At 37.9% G+C, this 20,469-nt stretch overlaps 1 protein-coding gene across 1 annotated transcript in view; it reads right to left on the bottom strand.

Annotated features, from left to right (window-relative positions):
* LOC150087929 (uncharacterized) overlaps positions 1 to 20,469 on the bottom strand; it is a 347,547-nt gene that overhangs the window by 188,807 nt on the left and 138,271 nt on the right. Inside the window, exons 11-12 of the mRNA XM_090369967.1 lie at positions 13,683 to 15,069; positions 6,880 to 7,140 (exon numbers count right to left, since the gene is read on the bottom strand). Of these exons, the coding sequence (XP_090226093.1) occupies positions 6,880 to 7,140; positions 13,683 to 15,069 (1,648 nt within the window). The remainder of the gene's footprint in view (positions 1 to 6,879; positions 7,141 to 13,682; positions 15,070 to 20,469) is intronic.

Below are 20,469 nucleotides of genomic sequence, written 5' to 3'. Positions count from 1 at the left end.
TAGATCCTGTTGCAGTAGCACACTGCCATTACTGCCATTAACAACCCTGCCAACCTTTGTATTATCTGCAAACTTCGACAGTAAGCCTGATATACCATCATTAATAAATACAGAAAACAACAATGGAACCAACACGGAACCCTGGGGGACTCCACTAATAACATTAGTCCACGAAGAGTAGCACCCATTGATTACCACCCTCTGTCTTCTCCCACTTACCCATCCTTTTATTCATTGTAGCAACTTACCCTTAATACCATTCTGCTCCAATTTGTACAATAGTCTTCCATGCGCAACAGTGTCAAAAGCTTTCCTGAAATCCAAGCATATGATATCTAAATTATTTTTTGCATCCAGTTCCTTTGTAACCACATCATAGTATCCCATCAAATTTGTCAGACAAGACTTTCCCTTAACAAACCCATGCTGTGTCTGAATTGCTGCAGTCTTGTCTAGATGATCCTGCAATGTATCTTTAACCAGTGGCTCCATTATTTTACCTGGAACAGAAGTTAAATTAAGTGGTCTGCAATTACTCGTATCACCTTTCGATCCTATCCCCCTTTGTGAACTGAGGATACATTTGCACATCTCCAGTCCGTGGGAACTTCCCCTTAGTCTAAGGATGCTCTCATAATAATGGCTAAGGGTTTGCTTAATTCCTTTGCTGCCTCCTTTAATATAACTGGATAGATCCCATCCACCCCAGGTGCCTTTCTTATGTTTAATTAAACAATTTCTCCTCCACTTTGCTCTCAGTTATTACAAAATCATTAAGCACCCTGTTACAATTTTTTTAAATTAAGTTAAGTTATTTTATTATTAGTAATAAAATAATTTCGCATTATTTAAAGAAGTATTTTAATTTCACTTTGAGTAGCTTTAAGTTAAAAGCCCATTTTACGGGTTGAAAAAGACACTTTCCCCTCCACAATGGAGAAAAGGTGGATCTTAATGACTAAGATACGGGATGTAGATGATACGACGCTGAAAAATTCTTCTTAAATAATTAGCAACGCATCAATTCCATCCCCCCCCCCAAATACTGTTTTCTTCTCATTTAGAAGGGTTTGTTTTCTGAGAGTACCAACGAGACATGACTAATCCACAGTATACTAGATTTAAGCTCTTTTCAACCTTTTGCATGAGGTAGTTACTAAATTTGATTTCTTCCAGTGATTTGGAACAAATAATTTTCCCACTAGGTTTAACAAGGAACATGAACCGATCTTCTATTAGATTTTGATCTACAGTAAATCGCTTACATACTTCTAAAAACTTGTAGTTACAATTATAACAAACCTATTTCTAAAATGCAGACTAATAAGAATTTTTCGGAATAGACTCCGGTCTCTATATTTGTCTTATATTATGCGGAGATCACATCAGATTAGTTAAAAACTGTTAAAATGATTTGCACAGGTTTATAATTGTTTGATTTTTAAAATTAAGTGACTGTCTCGATTATTTTGGAGAGCATAACGCATCGGACTTACCCAAATTTAAGTACGACTACTTGATTTGGTTTTCATGCTATTTCTATAGCAGTCATCATCATCGTTCCCGCTGTTCCACGGGTCGACGTATGAAGCCTCGCCACCATGCCCTGTCCGTGTACTTCTCTCCGTCGTTGATTTCACTCTAATTTCCTCCTCTCTTAATGACATCGGTCTTTATCATGTCCTGCCATCTCATTCTTGGTCTTTTGTCCCTTAATTGTAAATCAAACATTCTTCTTGGCAAACGCCTCTTGTTCATCCTCTTGACATGTCCAAACCATTTCAAACTGGACCTTTCAATCCTATTCTGGAGGTTTTCAACTTGAATTCTCTCCCTAATCATATCATTCCTGATTTTGTCGCGTCTTGTCTTTCCGGCTATGCTCCTCACAAATCTCATTTCTGTCCCCTGAATTCTGCTTTCATCGTTTTTCTTCATAGTCTAAGTTTCAGATGCATATGTCAGAATTTGTACTTAATAGGCCTGGTACACTTCAGTGGTATGTTCCTGTTCCAGATGATTTCTATAGGCAGACAAGAGATCTTGTCTGCCTATAGAAATTCCCACCCGCTTGTATCCTTCTACTTATTTCTTCGTCTATTACTCCAGTCTTTGTAATGGTGCTTTCTAGATACTTGAAGTTAATCATTTTTAGCTGTTTCCCTTCCATTGTAATGTGTCGTCAAGCTCACCACTCCTCTTTAGAACCATTACTTCACTCTTCTCCTGACTGAAAGCCAGTCCAAATTCATTGGCCATACTAGCCCATATATCAACTTGCCGTTGCACTTGTTCCCTGCTCTCTCCCCATATGCAGAGGTCATCTGCGATGAGCATGACTTTCATCTGGTCCTGTCCAAGTTGTTCCACCACTCTACATTGCACATCATTCATGACAGCTATAAACAGTAGTGGTGACAGGACGCCTCCTTGCCTCAAACATTATGTTATTTCGAAGCTCTCCGTCAATCTCACCACTGTTCTTACTTTGCTCACTGTATTGGTGCACATATTCTCAATTCTCTCCACAAGATGTTCCTCTATCCCCAAGTTTCTCAAAACTTCCCACACTTTGTCTCTCTTTACAGCATCAAACGCTTTGTTTATATCCAAAAATGTCATCCATAATTCTTTACTGTGTTCATAACACTTTTCCATCAGTTGCCTGATGCAGAAAATTAGATCCACCGTCTATCTGCCAGACCTAAAGCCGCACTGTTCCTCGGCCATCCTATTTTAAATCGTTCCTCATATCTTCCGCCCAAAACTCTCCCATACAGCTTACTCACATGTAATGTCAGTGTGATGTCTATATAATTGGAACACTTTTTCTGTTCCCCTTCTTGAACAAGGGGATGATCAAGCCTTCTTTCCAGTCCTTCGGCACCTGTCTCTCATCCCAGATCTTACGGAACAGTCTGTATGTCTACACTATCCCTGCCTCGCCTGTAGCCTTCAGCATTTCTCCATTTCAGTCTGCTGATATCTCATCCATACCAGCAGACTTACCTGTCTTGATGCATTTCCATACCTGCACTACATCATTACACGTCAAGTCTGTCTGCTCTTTCTCCGTATCTTCGCTTTCATCCCCTCTTTTATGATCAACCTCCTTTGTCCCTTTTGCTGGCTGTCCTGCACGTTCAACAGATTTTCAAAATACTTCTTCCATGTTCCTCTTATCTCTTAGTCTTTGGTTACTGGATTCTCATTCTCATCCATCAAGTATTTGCTCTGTTCACCATCTCTTTTCCTTTTCCTCACCATACCATACAGCGTCTTTTTATTACCGTCGATATCTTGTCGTAGAGTTTCACTCCATTCTTCCAACCACAGTCTTCTTTCGTCGTTAACTATCCTCTTGGCCTCTCTCTTCAAGGTTTCATATCTCTCTTTATTCTCGTCATTTCTGTTCTGAAAGTAGATTCTGAATGCATTATTCTTGATTTTCACAGCCTCTCTCGTCCTATCATTCCACCACGGGGTTTCTTTCCATCTCCTTCTATTGCTTGTCCTTCCACAAACCTGCTCTGTCAGTCCTACCATACAGTCTTTGAATGCTTTCCATTCTGGTTCCACGCTGTTCACCACTGTCTGAGGTACAACCTTCCTGAACTCTTCTCTGAACATCGCCCCTTTTTCCTCTTTTTTCAACTTCCACACCCATAGTTTTCTCTCTCTCTCTCTCTCTCTCTCTCTCTCTCTCTCTCGTTATTCTGCTCCTCTTCAATTTGGGGAATCTTAAACCTGTGATCACTACCCAAGGAGACACCAAGAATGACCTTGACGTCCACTAGTCTTCTGTGTCGCTCTTTATCCACGAGTATATAGCCAAGAAGGGATTCCTGTTGACCGTCCCAACCGTATCTTGTCACTTTGTGATTCTTTCTCTTCTTGAACCAGGTGTTTCCTATGATCAAGCTGCTCTGTAAACAGAAATCCAACAGCCTGTCATCATCATCATTCCTAGGTCCCCAGCCATGCGGACCCATAACGTATTCTAGTTCTTGTCTCTCCATTCCGACTTTTGCGTTCAGGTCACCCCTGATAACTATATATCCACCTGTGATGTTCTCTTCGAGCTTGTCCTCCAACTCCAGCTTCTCCAATTCTTCGCAACCGGTTTGCAGTGCGTAACATTGTACTATCTTCAATGTTTCCTGTCATTCATTGGCAGTTTAATTGACATGAGTCTGTCGCTGATATTATTCACCTCCATTAGCCTATCCTTAATCCTGTGATCTATGATGATGGCTACACCCTTCCTCGCTACATCACTCCCAGACCAATATAGGTAATAACTTCCTCGTAACTTTCTATACCCATTTCCTTTCCATTTTAAATCACTCAATCCATGTATGCTTATTTTTCTGTCCTTTAAGATGTCCTTTATTTTAGGTATAGGAAGCTTCTTTTCCAACTCTCCTTGTCCAACTCGCTAATAATTCATGGGGGAGGCGCTATCAATTTTGCAAGACATTGTCAAAAGTTAGATTTTGGAGGCCTAAACTGGCGTGGAACGAAAGTTCCGATGCATATGAACGATGCATTCAGTGCGGGCGGGTCGTTCAAATGCATCGGAACTTTCGTTCCACGCCATAAATGAACGACATACATTCGGCTTTAATGAAACTAAAATTATAAATATTCAACACAACTACTACAAACTACTTATTGCAGAAACCTTAGAGATGAAACTACATGCAACTTCAATCAATATCCGTAGGCCATTCCTATTGTCCGACGATTGGTAACTTATACGCATGCGTGAAGAACAAACACTACAACATAAGACAAAAGTTTCGGGATTAATTGTGAGTAGCTCTCTTCCTGTGAACTAGACACCCCGAAAAGTTCTAGTCCGACTTAAGGAATGTAGAGAATAACCCCCACCCCATATCCAATTATTAGACCCCTAAATTTAACTGAAAATTTAGGGGTCTAATAATCTTCTTAGTTGTAGATACCATCACGTCCGGGCTAATTAGTTTTGAGGCTTCTTTTTCTATTAAAGGCAATAAATTTAAGCTACGGATCTGCCAAACCTGTCGCAGTTCTATAACAGTATGTTATAAAAAAAAAAAAAAAAAAGTTAGAAAATTACACTTCAAATCAAGTTAGCTCATATAAATTTATACTGTAACGAAAAGCTATTTTTTTTTTTTTTTTAGTAAGATCATTTAAAAGAAAAAAAAGTTTGACAGAAATAAGGACTCGACTCAACGCTCGCATTCTCTCTCTCTCCAAATTCATCTGATATGCTTTAAGGAAACTTCAAGCTGCGCGGAAGAATCTTAGTGAGTTTCTATGAAGGCTGAACTTTTTTTTTTTTTTTTTCCCCTTTCAGAAGGAATCTAAGGTAGATTAAAGAAAAGATATTCTTACTTTTGTATGCTTTTTTTTTTTTTTTTTTTTTATCCTTTATGCTTCCTTTTTGAAGTCTGCTACTTTGCGTTACTTTATTTTTTATATTAATCCCAAACATGAAGTCTTTCCTGAAACCATCATTCCATCCACAGTATTAATGCATTAATACTGTGGATAGAATGATGATTGGGCTAATGTTCTCTACCTATTGGTAGAGAATATCAGTCCAAAACAGTTGGCGCCATTCTGACAGATCCGTATCAGAAATTTCTTTCTGACCGGAAAAGATACTCAGTGAGCATTATAGTTTCTATGAAAAGTTTGATACATGGCCCCTACAATGAAAAGCTTTTCGGGCTAGGTCTCACCGACGATCCCAGATGTACATGCGGGGAGAGCGAAAGCTGGAGCCACATAGCTTATGAATGTCCACAATATGAGGACCTCAGAGGGATTCTCATAACAAGAATCAGATACCTTCCGAAGGGATTGGAGTCCCACTTCCTGGACTCAGAGGAAGAATACAGGGCGCTCTCCCTCTTCGCGCAGGATCTATTCCCCAGGAGGAAAATGCTAATTGCAATCTACAGCAATCAACACAGAGACTGACAAGAAACGCTACCAGATGAAACAGAAAATCGAAATTCGCGGGATACCAGACTCGACCAAATGGAACGCTGACAACTGGAAAAGACGTTAGGACGGGGATTACCCCATGAGTGACATTGAAAACAGAGAAGAGACAAAAAGCAGCATAACTGCCAACAGACTGACGGCTACCTGAAGAGGGCACTCTAGCCCCCTTCACCTTTTATTCCCACATCCTTGGGGAGGAGACGACCTTTGTTCCCTCCCCGTCTCGCCACCCTACATCTTCTACTCTGGTGGGGCATGCCTCACTGAAAACTGGGGCTACCTATTCTATTGGTCCCATATTTCTGTCTCTCACTCCCCAGTCTTCTGTCTTCCCCCTACTTCTATCTTTACGCTAACGAAAGCCCCACACAACAAAAATTAACGTGCCAAAAATCCTTTGAGCCCAAATTCGGCATAACAACTTTAGCGATCATACTCCCACGCCAATGCATATGTATGTATACATACATGTGTATATATATGTGTGTGCATCGTCACTAACCTAATGGATTTTTTTTTTTTTTTTTAGGTCCTAGCCGCTGAAATCTCAGGAAAGTAAGCGGCAGGACCTGCCAGAGTAAAACTGAGTCTACTGGGTTCCTGGTCTGCCTCCACGGGGCGTAAGTGGGGCAACGTTGGGCCTCAGCAGGGGTCTAGCGGCTAAATGACCAGATGAACAACGGTACACGACACTACACATGAACAAGTCCCTCACACTTTTAAATCTCTGGCATTTCCCAGCGAACTGGTTCACCCACAATGAAAGCAACGCGGAGATGGGGGAAACCCCTGGTACCGTATGACAATAACACACTTTACACTTTATTCCTTTCCCCCCACTGACGATTTATTAATAAAAGTAGTGTCATTTCTTACTTGAGAACTTCGTGGAGAGTTTGGTTGACTGCCTGTATACGTAGTGTTGGTTTCACCAGCAACGACAGCCGGAACGGTTTCAGACTCGGGACAAGCCTCTGGATCATCGGAGCGTTGCAGCATGGATGGATATAACTTCTCCGACTGCGTAGAACGAAGTGAATTAGACCGACTACGAGGAAAGTGTGGCGATGGCGACACCTCCCTCTGGTGCATCACAAGCCGACTCTGGTTTAAGCTATTGGCACGTGCGTTTTGTATCTGTGAAGGAAAGAATTAATACAAGTTATTATAATCAGCACCCGTACAAAAATATGAAATCAAAGCACGTGAAATATTAACAGTAGCATTTAAATTTATTCTAAATCGCCTTAGATTCAGTTCAAATATTTACCGCAATATCCTTGGAGCGAGTATAGTAATTAAAATATTGTTATAATGACCACGACGTCGCTTACGCTTTAAATACGGAATGTAAAGGTAAGCGAATTACAGCATTAATGTTTTTAATAAAAGGTTTGAAAAAAAAAAAAAAAAAAAAAAACAGTATATCGCCTAGAAAAATAACCATAAAATCTCTCCAGTATCAACTGGAACCAAACAACTAATAAAGTTTAAACAGCACTCGCACTGCATTGCCAAGAATGTCAACGTCAGATAAACCTGTGATCAAAAAAAAAAAAAAAAAAAAAAAGCTTCACAAAAGATGCATCATATCCAAATGCCTCACTGATTACTTTGCCTTCTCAGACAAGTAAAAACTACCATAAAGAATTCGTATGATAGTAGTCTCGATCGCATCCAATCGTAAATTGAAACCTTTTTGGTATCTCATTCAAAGTTTGAAATCCAAGCCAAGTATTTCCGATTCCCTTGTAGCTAATGCCTAAGCCAATATACAAGAAAAGAAGCATACTCTGGCTATTGCCATATGTTTCATCTCTCCTATTTGTATCACTACCTCGATCACTTCTCCGGAAGTCTTTCAGAAAGGATTAGCATGGACCAGCTTGAACAACAAAAGGTCAACTGTAATTAATTTAGCTGTGCTCTGGAGTGAGGTTACAATGTAACAACATATCAGTCTGTAGATAATCTACACAGACCTGTTTAAGGCTATTAACCGCAGCTTCTATTAACCAAACTCTCTCTCTCTCTCTCTCTCTCTCTCTCTCTCTCTCTCTCTCTCTCTCTCTCTCTCTCTCTCTCTCCTATGGAATTGGAGATTCCCTCTCCAGCTGTATCAAGAACTGAGAGGTGGTTTATGCATGGGTATGACATTTCCATCATTTCTATTACCCAGGTAGTATGAATGCATCGTTTATTCATATCTCATATTGTGAGCACTTTCACAACGAGTTTCCTAGGAATTGCACTACTTCGAATAAGTAACACTTCTCTGGTAGAGAAGACTACTGTTACTTATTCTCAAATGGGCACCAAGAACTACCTTGTTGGAAGGCAGAATACAGTTGTAGTAAAAGGTCACTCCTCAGTATTATTCACCAAACTTACAGGCGTGTCACAAGGATCAATACTGTGTTCCTTGTTCCTTGTTCTTCATTCCTCAAGCTACATGGATGATCTCAGGATACATGCTAAGGTGAATGATCTAGACACCTTGACCTTCACAGATCACTTAACAAATTAGAAGAATGGTGTAACAGATAAATGTTAGCGGGGGGGGGAAAGTCATTCTCTCTTTCAGAGACAGATACAATAGCTTTTCATTATTCGAGTTCGTTTAGATATCACATTCTCAACACAACTGAAGCAGAAATTAGAGCATTAAAAAGGCATACTAACAGCTTCAAAACTGATTTCTCTATTCAAAGATATTCCTGTACAAAACTTTTCTTCTGCCGGTCCTCGAATACGCGTCTATAATATGGAATCCACACTGTCAATTCCTATACTATAGAAATGGAATTATTTTCCATAACAGTGTCTCTCCTGAGCTGTGGAAGCTCATCAATCTCATGTCCCTCTCTGCGCGGAGAAAATACTCAGATGTCATGTCCTTGTATAAAATACTCAGTTCTGAAATTGATTGTATATTCCCAAACCTAATTAGTATTCGGATTCCTTGTAAGCATTTTTGCTTGAAAGTATCCTTCAGTTTACAGCCTTCAGAACTGATCATGGCAAATACTCTGTATCCACCAGGATTATCCAGGTTGTAAACTTGCGTGACTTCGAATTTATCTCTCCAATCATTTCAAGCTTGTCTCATTAATACCATCAAATTCCTAGCCGCACCTCTAAATCTGAACAACATACTTCACCGTATATACTAGCTTTACCCTTATCAAGTTATTATATTATACATTTTTGAATCGCAATATTATGTCCATCATACATTGTACAGTAGAAAAATAAAATCAAATCAATTTCGAAATCAAAATAATATGAGGGTTTTAAAAAGATAATCCTGGAGTGAAAACAATAGAAAGAAAAAAGTTAAAATATAAACAAAGATGCTTATTTCAAATGCATAAAGGCGAACAGTTCGCTCTTCTGTACTGTCTTAGGAATAGTTGGGGAACAATCCTCCTATTTTCCGAAGAAATACAAACCAAAGAAAAGACTGCAAGATAAATGACTAGAGAAAATTATACAGACGCTATTTTTATGGCTGAGTGAGTCGTCACAGATCCTCGAATGTAAAATATTCTTTAGCAATTAAAAAAAAATAACATTTATACTTTCTTTTTTACATCATTGAAACGGAACAAATTTTTCGAAATATTACTAAATCGAAGTCTTCCCATTATCTGTCGGAAGTGTCCCAAAATTACTATTTACAGTGTTAAATAAAATCAAGCTTTAGAGCAGCTTAATTTTATTGAGTAAAAAATCTTCACAATAAACAATAAAAATTATTTGTAGCACACCAGCCATATTTGTAATTAGTAAATAAAATATTTTATAGTTTTTAAAAAACAAGAACCAGCAGAAAATCTGAAATAAAAGTATTTTATTATTATTTACAGGCATCTTAACCCATTTTCTATGCCTTAGGTCAGTGTTTCTCAATCTTTTTACTCTCGTGGCACATTTTCCAAAGAAGAAAAATTTCGCGGCACACCTACGTAGTCATAGAAGAAGAAATTTCTAAATTTCGCGGCACACTTGGAAAATTTTGCGGCACACTAATGTGACGCGGCACACCCTTTGAGAAACACTGCCTTAGGTACGGTAATATTGAAGCCCACCTAAATCCTGGGAGGGGAGACCAAACGGCCAATTATCCCGCCTATGCTTAACTCCACAAATTAAATGTAGAAATGGTAGACTTGAATTACTTCCGAATATAATCACCGTTGTGATAATTTTTTGCATATTTCTTCACATAATTTTTTAACGAAATAACAGAATAAGTATAGAACTTCGCTTATTACAACGGTGCTCTTCAGAATTATTGCCCGTCATAAAAACCTGAAAAGAACGTGCAAACAACCTTGCATATCACAGTCACTTGAAAACTAATGGAAAAATCGAATGCAGCAATTCCGTCAAACATCAATCTCGGAGTAAAAACCCTCCTACGACATCTATTCGGAATAGTTTCGGAATCTGACAGAACAGCAGCTGCGATTTCAGAAAGCAATCTATATGGAAAGGGAGCATAAAGAATGGCGCTGCCAGCAGTAAAAGACTTCCCCCTGCCGGCAGTCTGCAAGATGGTTCGATCAACGTTGCATCTCCATACATACGGAACAACTACCTGCCATTGCAGAAGAAAATTCCTTACATTCTGACATTAGGCCAAAGCTTCCAGTAAAGCAAACGATGTCATCGTCTACTTTACTGAACGCTTTAGTGAAGCTTTACTGGAAGCTTCACGTTCAAATTTAGTCTAATTTGAACGTGAAGATCACAGTCATCATCTGCACTAATTTTTTGACAGTCGAAAATGGAATTCTAAAACCTATCAATGTAGTTATGTTGAAAGAGCAAGAAGAAAAAGCTTCAACTCTATTATAAAGAATTTAAAATAAAAGGGTTTGCACCACAGACATCGGAAGAAAGAGAGACATTTACCCCTCCTAGTGTGTAAACCCAACAGATAGGTAGTGATTTTCAAAGCGTAATGTTCTTTCCACTCTCTTCCTACAAACATCTAGAAATACTGCTGGAGAGGTCCAAAGTTTGAGCTCATATTCTTGGAAAGAGAATAAGGAATAGACAAAGTCGTCACATTTTCTCGGTTGAATGCTGCCCTGTATGTCTAAATTATGAGTCCTGTAAACTTATAGAGTAAGAGCGATAGAATTGGTTGTTGTTGTTGATATGGGGGTTTGATGGCGCATAAGCTACTTTGGCTATAATGCGCCTGATAGAATTGGAATATGGGGAAAGTGTGTAGAGAAATTACTAGAATTAATGTTCTAAAATCAGAAACTATTTTTATTAAAGTGCAGAAATTATCGTACAATCAGAATTAAATAAAATTAACTTAATATACTTTTGCAGTGATTAAATATTTAAAATGAAGTGCCTAGATTTTAAAATCCTCAATGCTGTACAATCAAAAAAAAAAAAAGAAGTTGCATTTCGTGGTACACTACCCTCCAAAAAGTATACAGACACATGTCAATGACATCACTGCTCAGTTCAATAGTGTTGTTTCCCTTTGGCCGCTATGATACACTCTGTCCACCCACCCACTAGGGTAGAGGGCATTATCTTGTTGAAACAAACATGGTTCTGTATCAAAGAACTGCCACATCATATCGTAGGAAGTATGGAATTGTCCAAAATTAAGTTAAGAGTCGGCATTCATGGTTTCCCGCACAACTCCACACTAATCCATCTGATCGAAATAGTGTACAGAGATTCGTCACTCCATAGAACCAGTGATGTCATTGAACCGATTTCCACTGCTTAATGGATTAATTACGGCGTTCGTTGTACCACGCAAGAAGAGACCGCTGACTGCGGTTGGTGATATTTAACTTATGCGCCGCCACTTACCCATGAAAACCGAGGCTATAGAGCTTCGTAAGTGGTGTGTTCGTACAGACCTTAACCCTTGTTGACGCCTTCACCTCCAGGTTGACGTTTTTTGTGCTACTCTTCTGAGTGTCCTCTACTCACGTGCTTCCATTTCATAACATCACCAACAGTCAAATTTTGGATGGTGTAGGCCAGCAGCAAATGCAAGAATCGAGAAACTAGGAATGTAACAATGACAATTACACCGTTCTCAAAATCAGTCAGCTTGGCTCTACATGCCATGAGGAAAACGAGTCACTCGTTTATCTGAAACGCCCTACTGGGCTACGAAAATGGGTGTAGGGATACTTTTTTGAGGGTAGTGTATTTCTTTTTTTTTTTCTTTTTTTTTATTACAAAATCACAGAAACATTTCAATAAAACAAATAAAAATTATATAAAAAACAACAAACGTGATCAACGTAAAAACATTATACCACACTTGCTGTCTACAAATATATTTGTACACAGCATGATTTTTTTATATATACTGTCCTTATTCGATATTGCATTATATTTAACAATAACAACATCGTGCCTATTTGACAACTAACATTTTTCTGCAGTGCATTAATTTTTTGACTACTGAAAATATTTTTTCGTTGACGGCTTTTGCCCAGGTGCTTACCTGGGCAAAAGCCGTCAACGTAAATATTTTTGCTAATCACATTCTGATTATCAAAATGCTCATATACTGTATTACAACTCATTCGACATCAGCAGGAATTTTTTTCCTCACTCCTTTCTCTTATTTTGGAATTAGTAACTAATTTCAACATAAGAATAACAAATAATAATAATAAATAAATAATTCCAAATCAGAATTTAAAAAAAAAAAAAATCAAAACGTTGGTGTTTCTTCTATCACGTGACCTTGGGAAATGAAAAATAATGCACTGTAAATGATTTCTCAACCTCCTGCCAGGGAATTATTACCTTTACTGGACAAATTTTATAATAATAAAAATTTTACCGTGTGGCACCTTTGGTTCCACCAATTAAAATAAAATAAAAAAAAGAATATGCATATAAAATGGAATTTTCTTTTTATTACCAAAGAAAGACGGTTGCTAGGATCAAAAGAAAAGGGCTTTATACCACCAAAGAATACAGAATTGTCTCAGCACATCGTATATGAAGCAAGAGGATGAAAACATTAATATTGTTTGCCATTTTAAATTGTGCACGCCTATTACCTCTTATTCTAAGTTTGAAAATTATTTATTTCCTACCGTACATCACTTCATTAATCTGGTTAATAACACAAACCTGTCATGTCAAAAATAGAATCAAATAGATACAATATACAGAACGTAATGCATGGTATATGAGAGGCTTATGTAATTTTATTATTGTATTTAATAAACGATGTGGAATACTGATAAAATGTCAAAATCAATACAGTATTTATTTTTATTTTATTTATTTATTTACTTTTTGGTGTATTACAATATCGTACTTAACTTAAAATCGAGTTAATTGAAAGAGTGAATTTTTTTTCACTAAAAAAAAGTCAGAGAATGATCATTGAAATCAGATGTCTTGCCTCGTGGCAGAAAGTTAAAAAAAAAAAAAAAAAAATCCCAGTTCAGTTCCCGACCCTAAGGTGTGAAGACCTGCAATGAGTTCGCGAACCTAAGTGTAAAGATCTGCATAGAACACATTTCGTTTGGTGAAAATGTCAAAGAATGCCTCATAATAAAAGAGAAATATCAATTTTCTAATCACAAAAATTCTACATATCGCAAAATATGACATGATAAATTGTACAAAAAATAAACGTGCATCAATAATCTTACACCTACTTGAGCATGAATACTGAGTCCTCCAGCCGATGATAAGGATTCTAGACTGTCCGCATCTGCAAGCCCTTCTCCGCTAAAGCTACGAGTAGCTGCCGGTGGATGCTGGAAACAAAGGTAAGTTGACGATGAGGATGAAGGAAGAGTTGATGTTATTGGAAGATGGTCAAGCGTTACGTAGTTGTCGTTATCACTAGGCTTGACGGCTATCTGGCCACTATGGTGAGTACGTTCCCGACCAATCAGTTGAACAGCAGAGATATTAACATAATCGTTTGAATAATTAACAGGATCGCTTATAACAGTTCTCTTCTCGTACAATGCATCTTTCTGGTTCATAACAGTAGAAGGTTTTGTTCGGTATACAAGAGATCCATAAGCACCATCAGTATGCGGAACAGCTGCTGCTCCTCCGGTTAAATATAAATCTCTTACATTTGTTTGTGTATTTGCACATACCTTCACTTTGCCTTTTCTCTCTAGAGACGTCTTATGAACACCGCTAGGACTTGTTTGAAAGGGACCAGAGCGAAGAATAGAAGACAAAGGCCCGCTTGTGTAAGATCCGGAATTATCTGTACCATCAAGATGCTCACCACGCTGCTCTACCAATTGATCTAAACATCCTTTATTGTTTGTATTATCCAATTTTGAGTCATTGCATTTGCTATTGCTGTACAGGGGGGTTGGCCTCTTAGACAAAGAATTCGCTGTAGACACTGTAAGTCGTCCGGCTGTTTTTCTCGCTTCGCCCCGAAATTCTTGCGAGCCATGTGGTAAGGGATCAGAGCAATTTTTGCTGGGCTTCAATCCCAATCCCATATTTATGCTGATGTAATCTTTGTCTTTCGATGTATCATTGTCGCCTTCATCTATCCTTGACGCCAACTGCTTATGCCTGAACTTCTGAAACTCATTGGAACCATGCCTTTCAGCAAAGTAATTAGTACCTTTCCTTCCAGAAGAACAGGATGATGATGATGAAAACGAGAGGACAGACGTATTTCCGCTCTTTTTTTCCTTCCTTCTACTTAGGTCTCCGTCGCCTTTACCTGGAGCCACTGCGGCATTCATTTCCGGTAAATGCCTCTTCCATGACGTGTGGTGGAAGGCGCTAGATTCAGTTTGCATTGAACTGTCTGTCTTTTTAACATTAGTCCTTCTGGTACTTCTGACTGAATTTTCCACTGATCCGCTTCTTCCTGTCCTGGTAAATTCCCTGTGCGTTCCACTAGAGGGTAACGAAAATTTAGAAAAATTTTCTTGTTTTTTCAGTCGCCCATAAATATTACTGTCAGAATTAACAGGAGAGCCAGTGAGGTTGTCGTCAGTGCTGAAGTCTGCATTTGTGTCGCTTATGCCACTGCTCAGGGAACTGCTGTCATCCATGCTAAAAAGAAAATAAGAATTTTTTTTAAATACAATACCATTTCAGGCTTCATCTGAACTTTAGGAAATAATTTAATCTCACTTAAATGGAAACACGGAAACACGAGAGTTAGTACATTATTAAAAGAAATATTTTAAAATGTAGCAAGTTACCACAGAATTTTCTTCTATTATTAGGCTTTGCGGTGCTCGTAATATACAGTATACATGTATTGGTATATAGACAAATAGTATTTAAGTTAATAAATTATATATGTAATGTGTCTGTAATTGTAATATCTACTCTCGGTGTGATAATTTCTCTACCAGTAAACACTATAAATCATACAAATTACGGCTTGACCAACTGCTTAAATTTTGTATTCGTTAGACCAATGACTGCAATGTACTCTGACACATGCGCTTTTATGCTTTGCGACATCTCATTATTGATAAATATAAAAAAATAAAATTTAACAGAGCGTACAAAAAATACGTCATTTTATTGATACTTTTTTTTTATTGATTACCGTTAATAATGTAGAATTACTGTTTATAATAAGGTGCACATAAAACAGCAACAAAAAATACGTTTGTTGTATTGGAATCAGATAATTTTTTTTTACATGTGGTGGTCATTTGAAATTCATTCATTTTCATTTTAAATTGTTAAATTTACTTCATTTTAAATTGTAAAACAAAGAAAGAAAAGGTGAGCCAATTAAGAATTGTTGGAAGAAAAATACGTACCGTACCTACTGTTTCTGAATTTAAAAAATGTTCGTAATTTTGCTTCAAATTACTTTCAAAGACATATTAGGTAACGTCTTTGAAACAAAAGCAAATCTACATCCCTCATTTTAGGAAGGATGTAGATTTGCTTGAGCGTGTACAGAGAAGGGCAACAAGATTGATGAGGGGAATGAAGGGATCCTCTTACCAAGAGAGGCTTAAGTTCTGCAAATTGCAGTGGCTGGAGACTTATACATCTCAATCAGATCACCACACAGGTGATCTGATTGAGGTATATAAGGCCTTGAATGGGTTGAGCACGCTGAATTCTGATGGGATCCTTCCACTTGTTCAGATTACGAACCTAAGGGTGCATAAATTCAAATTAAGAAAAGACAGATGTAGAATAGATGTGCGGAAATTTGCCTTTAGCCAGGGGGTGGTTAATTGCTGGAACAAACTTCCATCTGTCGTTGTGGAAGTCGATAGGTTAAATATATTTAAGGAGGAACTGGACAGGAATTTGGAGGGAATAGTGTGATTTTTTTTTTTTTTTTTTTTTTTTGGCTGATGCTGCATAAGCTCATACACTTGCTTTCTTGCATCACATGCCACTACTTCTACTACATCCAATTCCGGAATATAGTAGACTGGATTAACCGATATCTCTACAGCCCACGGGAATTAAGTCGAATAATAATTAAAAAAAAAAAAAAAAAAATCCACTTACAGATGGTTATAGCCTCTACCCTACTCTACTAGATGGAAATAAGGAGAGAATGCTGTCGCTAACAATACGATGCTTGGGAATTTACGAAGTACCTTAGCAGGAAGTCCAACTAGGGGGGGGGGAGGAGACATCGTTTTTCTTATTGAAAAATGCTATATTAAATTATGTCAAGTCCCACGCTAAATATATATATATATACACGCACACATTTTATAAACATGAATATAGTAATATGTAAATTTACATTTCATCACATTTACAGGTTTTTCTTTAATTTTGCGAATTTATTGGGAAATTTCCCAACCGCTCCGGATAATGGGAAGTCTACTGTATCGGACTCAACCCGCAACTTTGCTGGTACAATGCAGATTGCGCAGATCGAACTGCAGCAAACAGAAATCTTGATGTTCTAAACTGTTTAAAATTAACTAATGATGAAATGAACAGTTCTTTTTCTATATCAAAATCCCTCTTTAAATAGGATTTATTCAACAAAATCCAAATACTTAATTTTCGAGTGGCTTCTGTTTTATGTCGCCCTTTCTATCTGTTGAAAGCGTGATAAAAAAAAGAAGACAAAGACATTTTGTTTTCAATTCACCTCCAAAAAGGCAACTTGAAAACAAAATACGGCTGGAACTTACAAAGTGTTGTAAGAGGCATAGGTTGAAGGGACTCTGTCATAATCAACTGACTCTCGTGATTAAAGGCATTAAAGTAAAGGGACTGACTTTCAGAAATCCGATTTTTTTTGGGGGGAGGTAACACAGAAGTACTTATTGTACGTGAAGACCGAAGGTGAATGGATGCTTTATCAAAACCATGCCGCCCATTGCAAACACTGTTGTCTAATTTCTGGAAGAAAATTTGCTTTGCTTTTAATACAACTACGTGTTCCATAGTTGACACTCCAAACCATATCATGCTTCATGTGACTTCTTCCTTGTTTCGTTAATGAACAGGAAATTCTATGGGCACCATTACCAGATTAGAGATACATACGTCAAGAACTGATGAGGGATTTTATAGATATCCAAGTATTGCTTCTGGTACATCATGGAAAAGTTGGAATAAATATAACTGAACTTAGAAAAGTAGTGTACTGTACTTTGAAAAGAACTACAGCAATTAACCGCGTATATCTTTGTGTGAGGGGCTTAGAGGGGAACAGGTATTCTGTGTGTTATCAGACACTCAGTCTAAAACACTGATGGATCCCATATCTTTCTATTACAGAAGATTTAGGAGAAGTCCGGTTGGCCTGCCTCCCTAAAATCCACTTATGCATACCTTCTCGATGGTAAGCCCTGTTACATCACTTAGGTGGCAACGAACGTGTAGAGTGGTTCTCTTCAAGACGCCTGGTCAGTGTGAAGAGGAAAAGACCAAACGCTCCAGCATATGACAGCATGACGAAACAAATGGCCCTCAGTCCCCAGTGGCTTTCACTCCCCCTCTTACGGCAGCGAGAGGATCAAAGTGGAAGCAGAGGGTGCTAAGAATCTCTGGGTACGACCAGGCTGCCATGCACGGAAACTGAACTTGGCCTGTTACAATGTAAGATCGCTCATCGGGGAAGACAGGATATTAGAGCTGTAAAAGGAATTAGAAAATGTGAATTGGAATATCATCGGTTTGGCTGAAACAAGAAGAAATGAATCACTTATAAGTTTATCAAATGGCAATCTGCTATACACCAATGGAAACAGTGAAAGGAGCGAAGGTGGAGTTGGGTTCCTGGTCCATAAAGATTTAAAAAACAACATTTTGGAATTCAAAAGTACATCACCAAGGGTGTAAAGACTAATACTCAAGATTTCTAAGAGGTACAAGCTAAAGGTTATAATGATTTATGCACCAACATCGAGCCATGATGATGAAGAGGTTGAAGAAATGTATACCAAATTGAGAGTCTTCTAGATGAGCAGAAAACCCACTACACTATTATTATGGGGAACTTCAATGCTAAGGTTGGAAAAAGACAAAACAGCACAGAAAGGGAAACTATAGGAAATTTTGGAATTGGTGAAAGAAATGAAAGACTTGGGGAATTTGCATAATCTCAAGGATTGTCAGTAATGAACAATTTTTTCAAGAAAAGGGTGAACATGGAAGACATGGAAGAGCCCAAATGGATTAACAACTAATGAAATCGACTTCATCCTCACTAACAGAAGATAAATCGTGAATGATATTACCGTCTTGAATAAGGTAAATGTTGGAAGTTATCACAGAATGGCAAGATGCACACTTGGTATAGATGTAGGAACGGAAAGGAAAAAACTGACTGTAGTAAATAATACAAAAGGTCTTTGAGATAACAGAAGAGAAGAAAAAGCAGTATGTACTAGAACTTAAGAACAAGTTTGAGCTTCTGCAAACTTCTGAGGACCAAGATATCGACGAGGAATATTACAACTTCCTGAAAGTGATGATGCCCAAGAAACCTATAGGGAAAAAGAAATCCAAAGAAGAAAAAATTAGTCAAGAAACACTTGTTATGATGAACCGAAGGCGACAAATGAAGAGCAAGATACACATTGACAAGGAGAAAATTGAGTATACTGAGTTATGCAAAGCCATTAGAAAGAGACTCAGAGAGGACATAAGAAGATTTAATACAAGAAAGAAAAGCAGAACAAGCATTAAGCGAAAACAAAGGACTTAAATCAGCAGCCATGAGCAGTAATACAGAAAGACAAATGATACTGAAACTGAAGAATAGCAATGGTGTATTTATAAATAGCAGAGAAGGAATAATTCAAATAGCAGAACACTACTATAGAGAATTATACAAGGAGCGAGGGAATGATGCCAGCAGTGGGGAAGATGGATCGCAAATTAGCAACACATACGACATACCCGATATTCTTCCTGATGAGGTAGAACATGCATTGAAGAAAATGAATAATCAGAAAGCCCCGGGGGAAGATGAAGTTACTGCAGAGTTGTTAAAACTGGGAGGAAGAGACATAACACAAAAACTGGCAAGGCTCTTCACAAAGTGCATTAGAAAAGGTGAGATGCCTAAGCAGAGGAATAATGCAATCATAGTTTTGCTGCATAAGAAAGGATATAAATCATAAATTGGAAATTATAGACCAATTAGCTTGTTATCCCATATCTAGAAGTTGTTCACAAGGGTCATTACTAACAGATTAGAAAGAATACTTGATGAGAATCAATTGAAAGAGCAAGCTGGCTTTAGAACAGAATTCTCAACTATGGATCACCTTCACGTAATATCACAGCTAATGGAGAAAGCAAATGAATATAAAACTCCATTATGCCTGGCATTTGACTCCATACAGCATAAGGCAATGTTTCGGGCACTGGAAAGACAAGGCATAGATACCCCACATATTATGATTTTGAAGAAAATATATGAGAGTGCTACCTCCTTTATTAGACTAGACAAAGACAGCAGGAAATTTAAAATCCAGAAAGGAGTTCGACAAGGAGACACAATATCTCCGAAGCTGTTTACTGTTGCCCTTGAGGAAGCTTTCAGAAGATTAGACTGGTCGCAGAAAGGTGTCAATGTGAATGGAGAGTACCTAAACCATTTACGATTTGCAGATGACATTGTGGTCATAAGCCACGATCCCAAAGAATTAGAGGAAAATCTTAATCAGTTATGCAGAGTTAGTAAGGATTTTGGACTAAAGATGAATATGGCTAAAACAAAAGTAATGATGAACAAGTATGCCACAGAAAGGGATATAATGATTGAAGGAGTAGTAATGAAAAGGTGGAGTCATATACATATCTGGGACAAGTTATTAGCTGTAATAATGATAAATGGCTGGAAGTCAAGAGAAGATTAAATTTTGGATGGATAGTCCCATACTATGAGTAATATCCCAGTTTGTCTGAAGCGAAAAATAATGAACCAATGTGTATACTCCCACCATGACTTTTGGAAGTGATACTTGGGCACTCACCAAAAGAATGGAACGA

Source organism: Mastigoproctus giganteus, chromosome 3 (genome assembly GCF_048544385.1).
Source record: "Mastigoproctus giganteus isolate SK-2022 chromosome 3, ASM4854438v1, whole genome shotgun sequence".
NCBI lineage: Eukaryota > Metazoa > Arthropoda > Arachnida > Uropygi > Thelyphonidae > Mastigoproctus > Mastigoproctus giganteus.
Note: the sequence above shows the minus strand (reverse complement) of the source record. Positions and strands in the feature narration are given on the sequence as shown.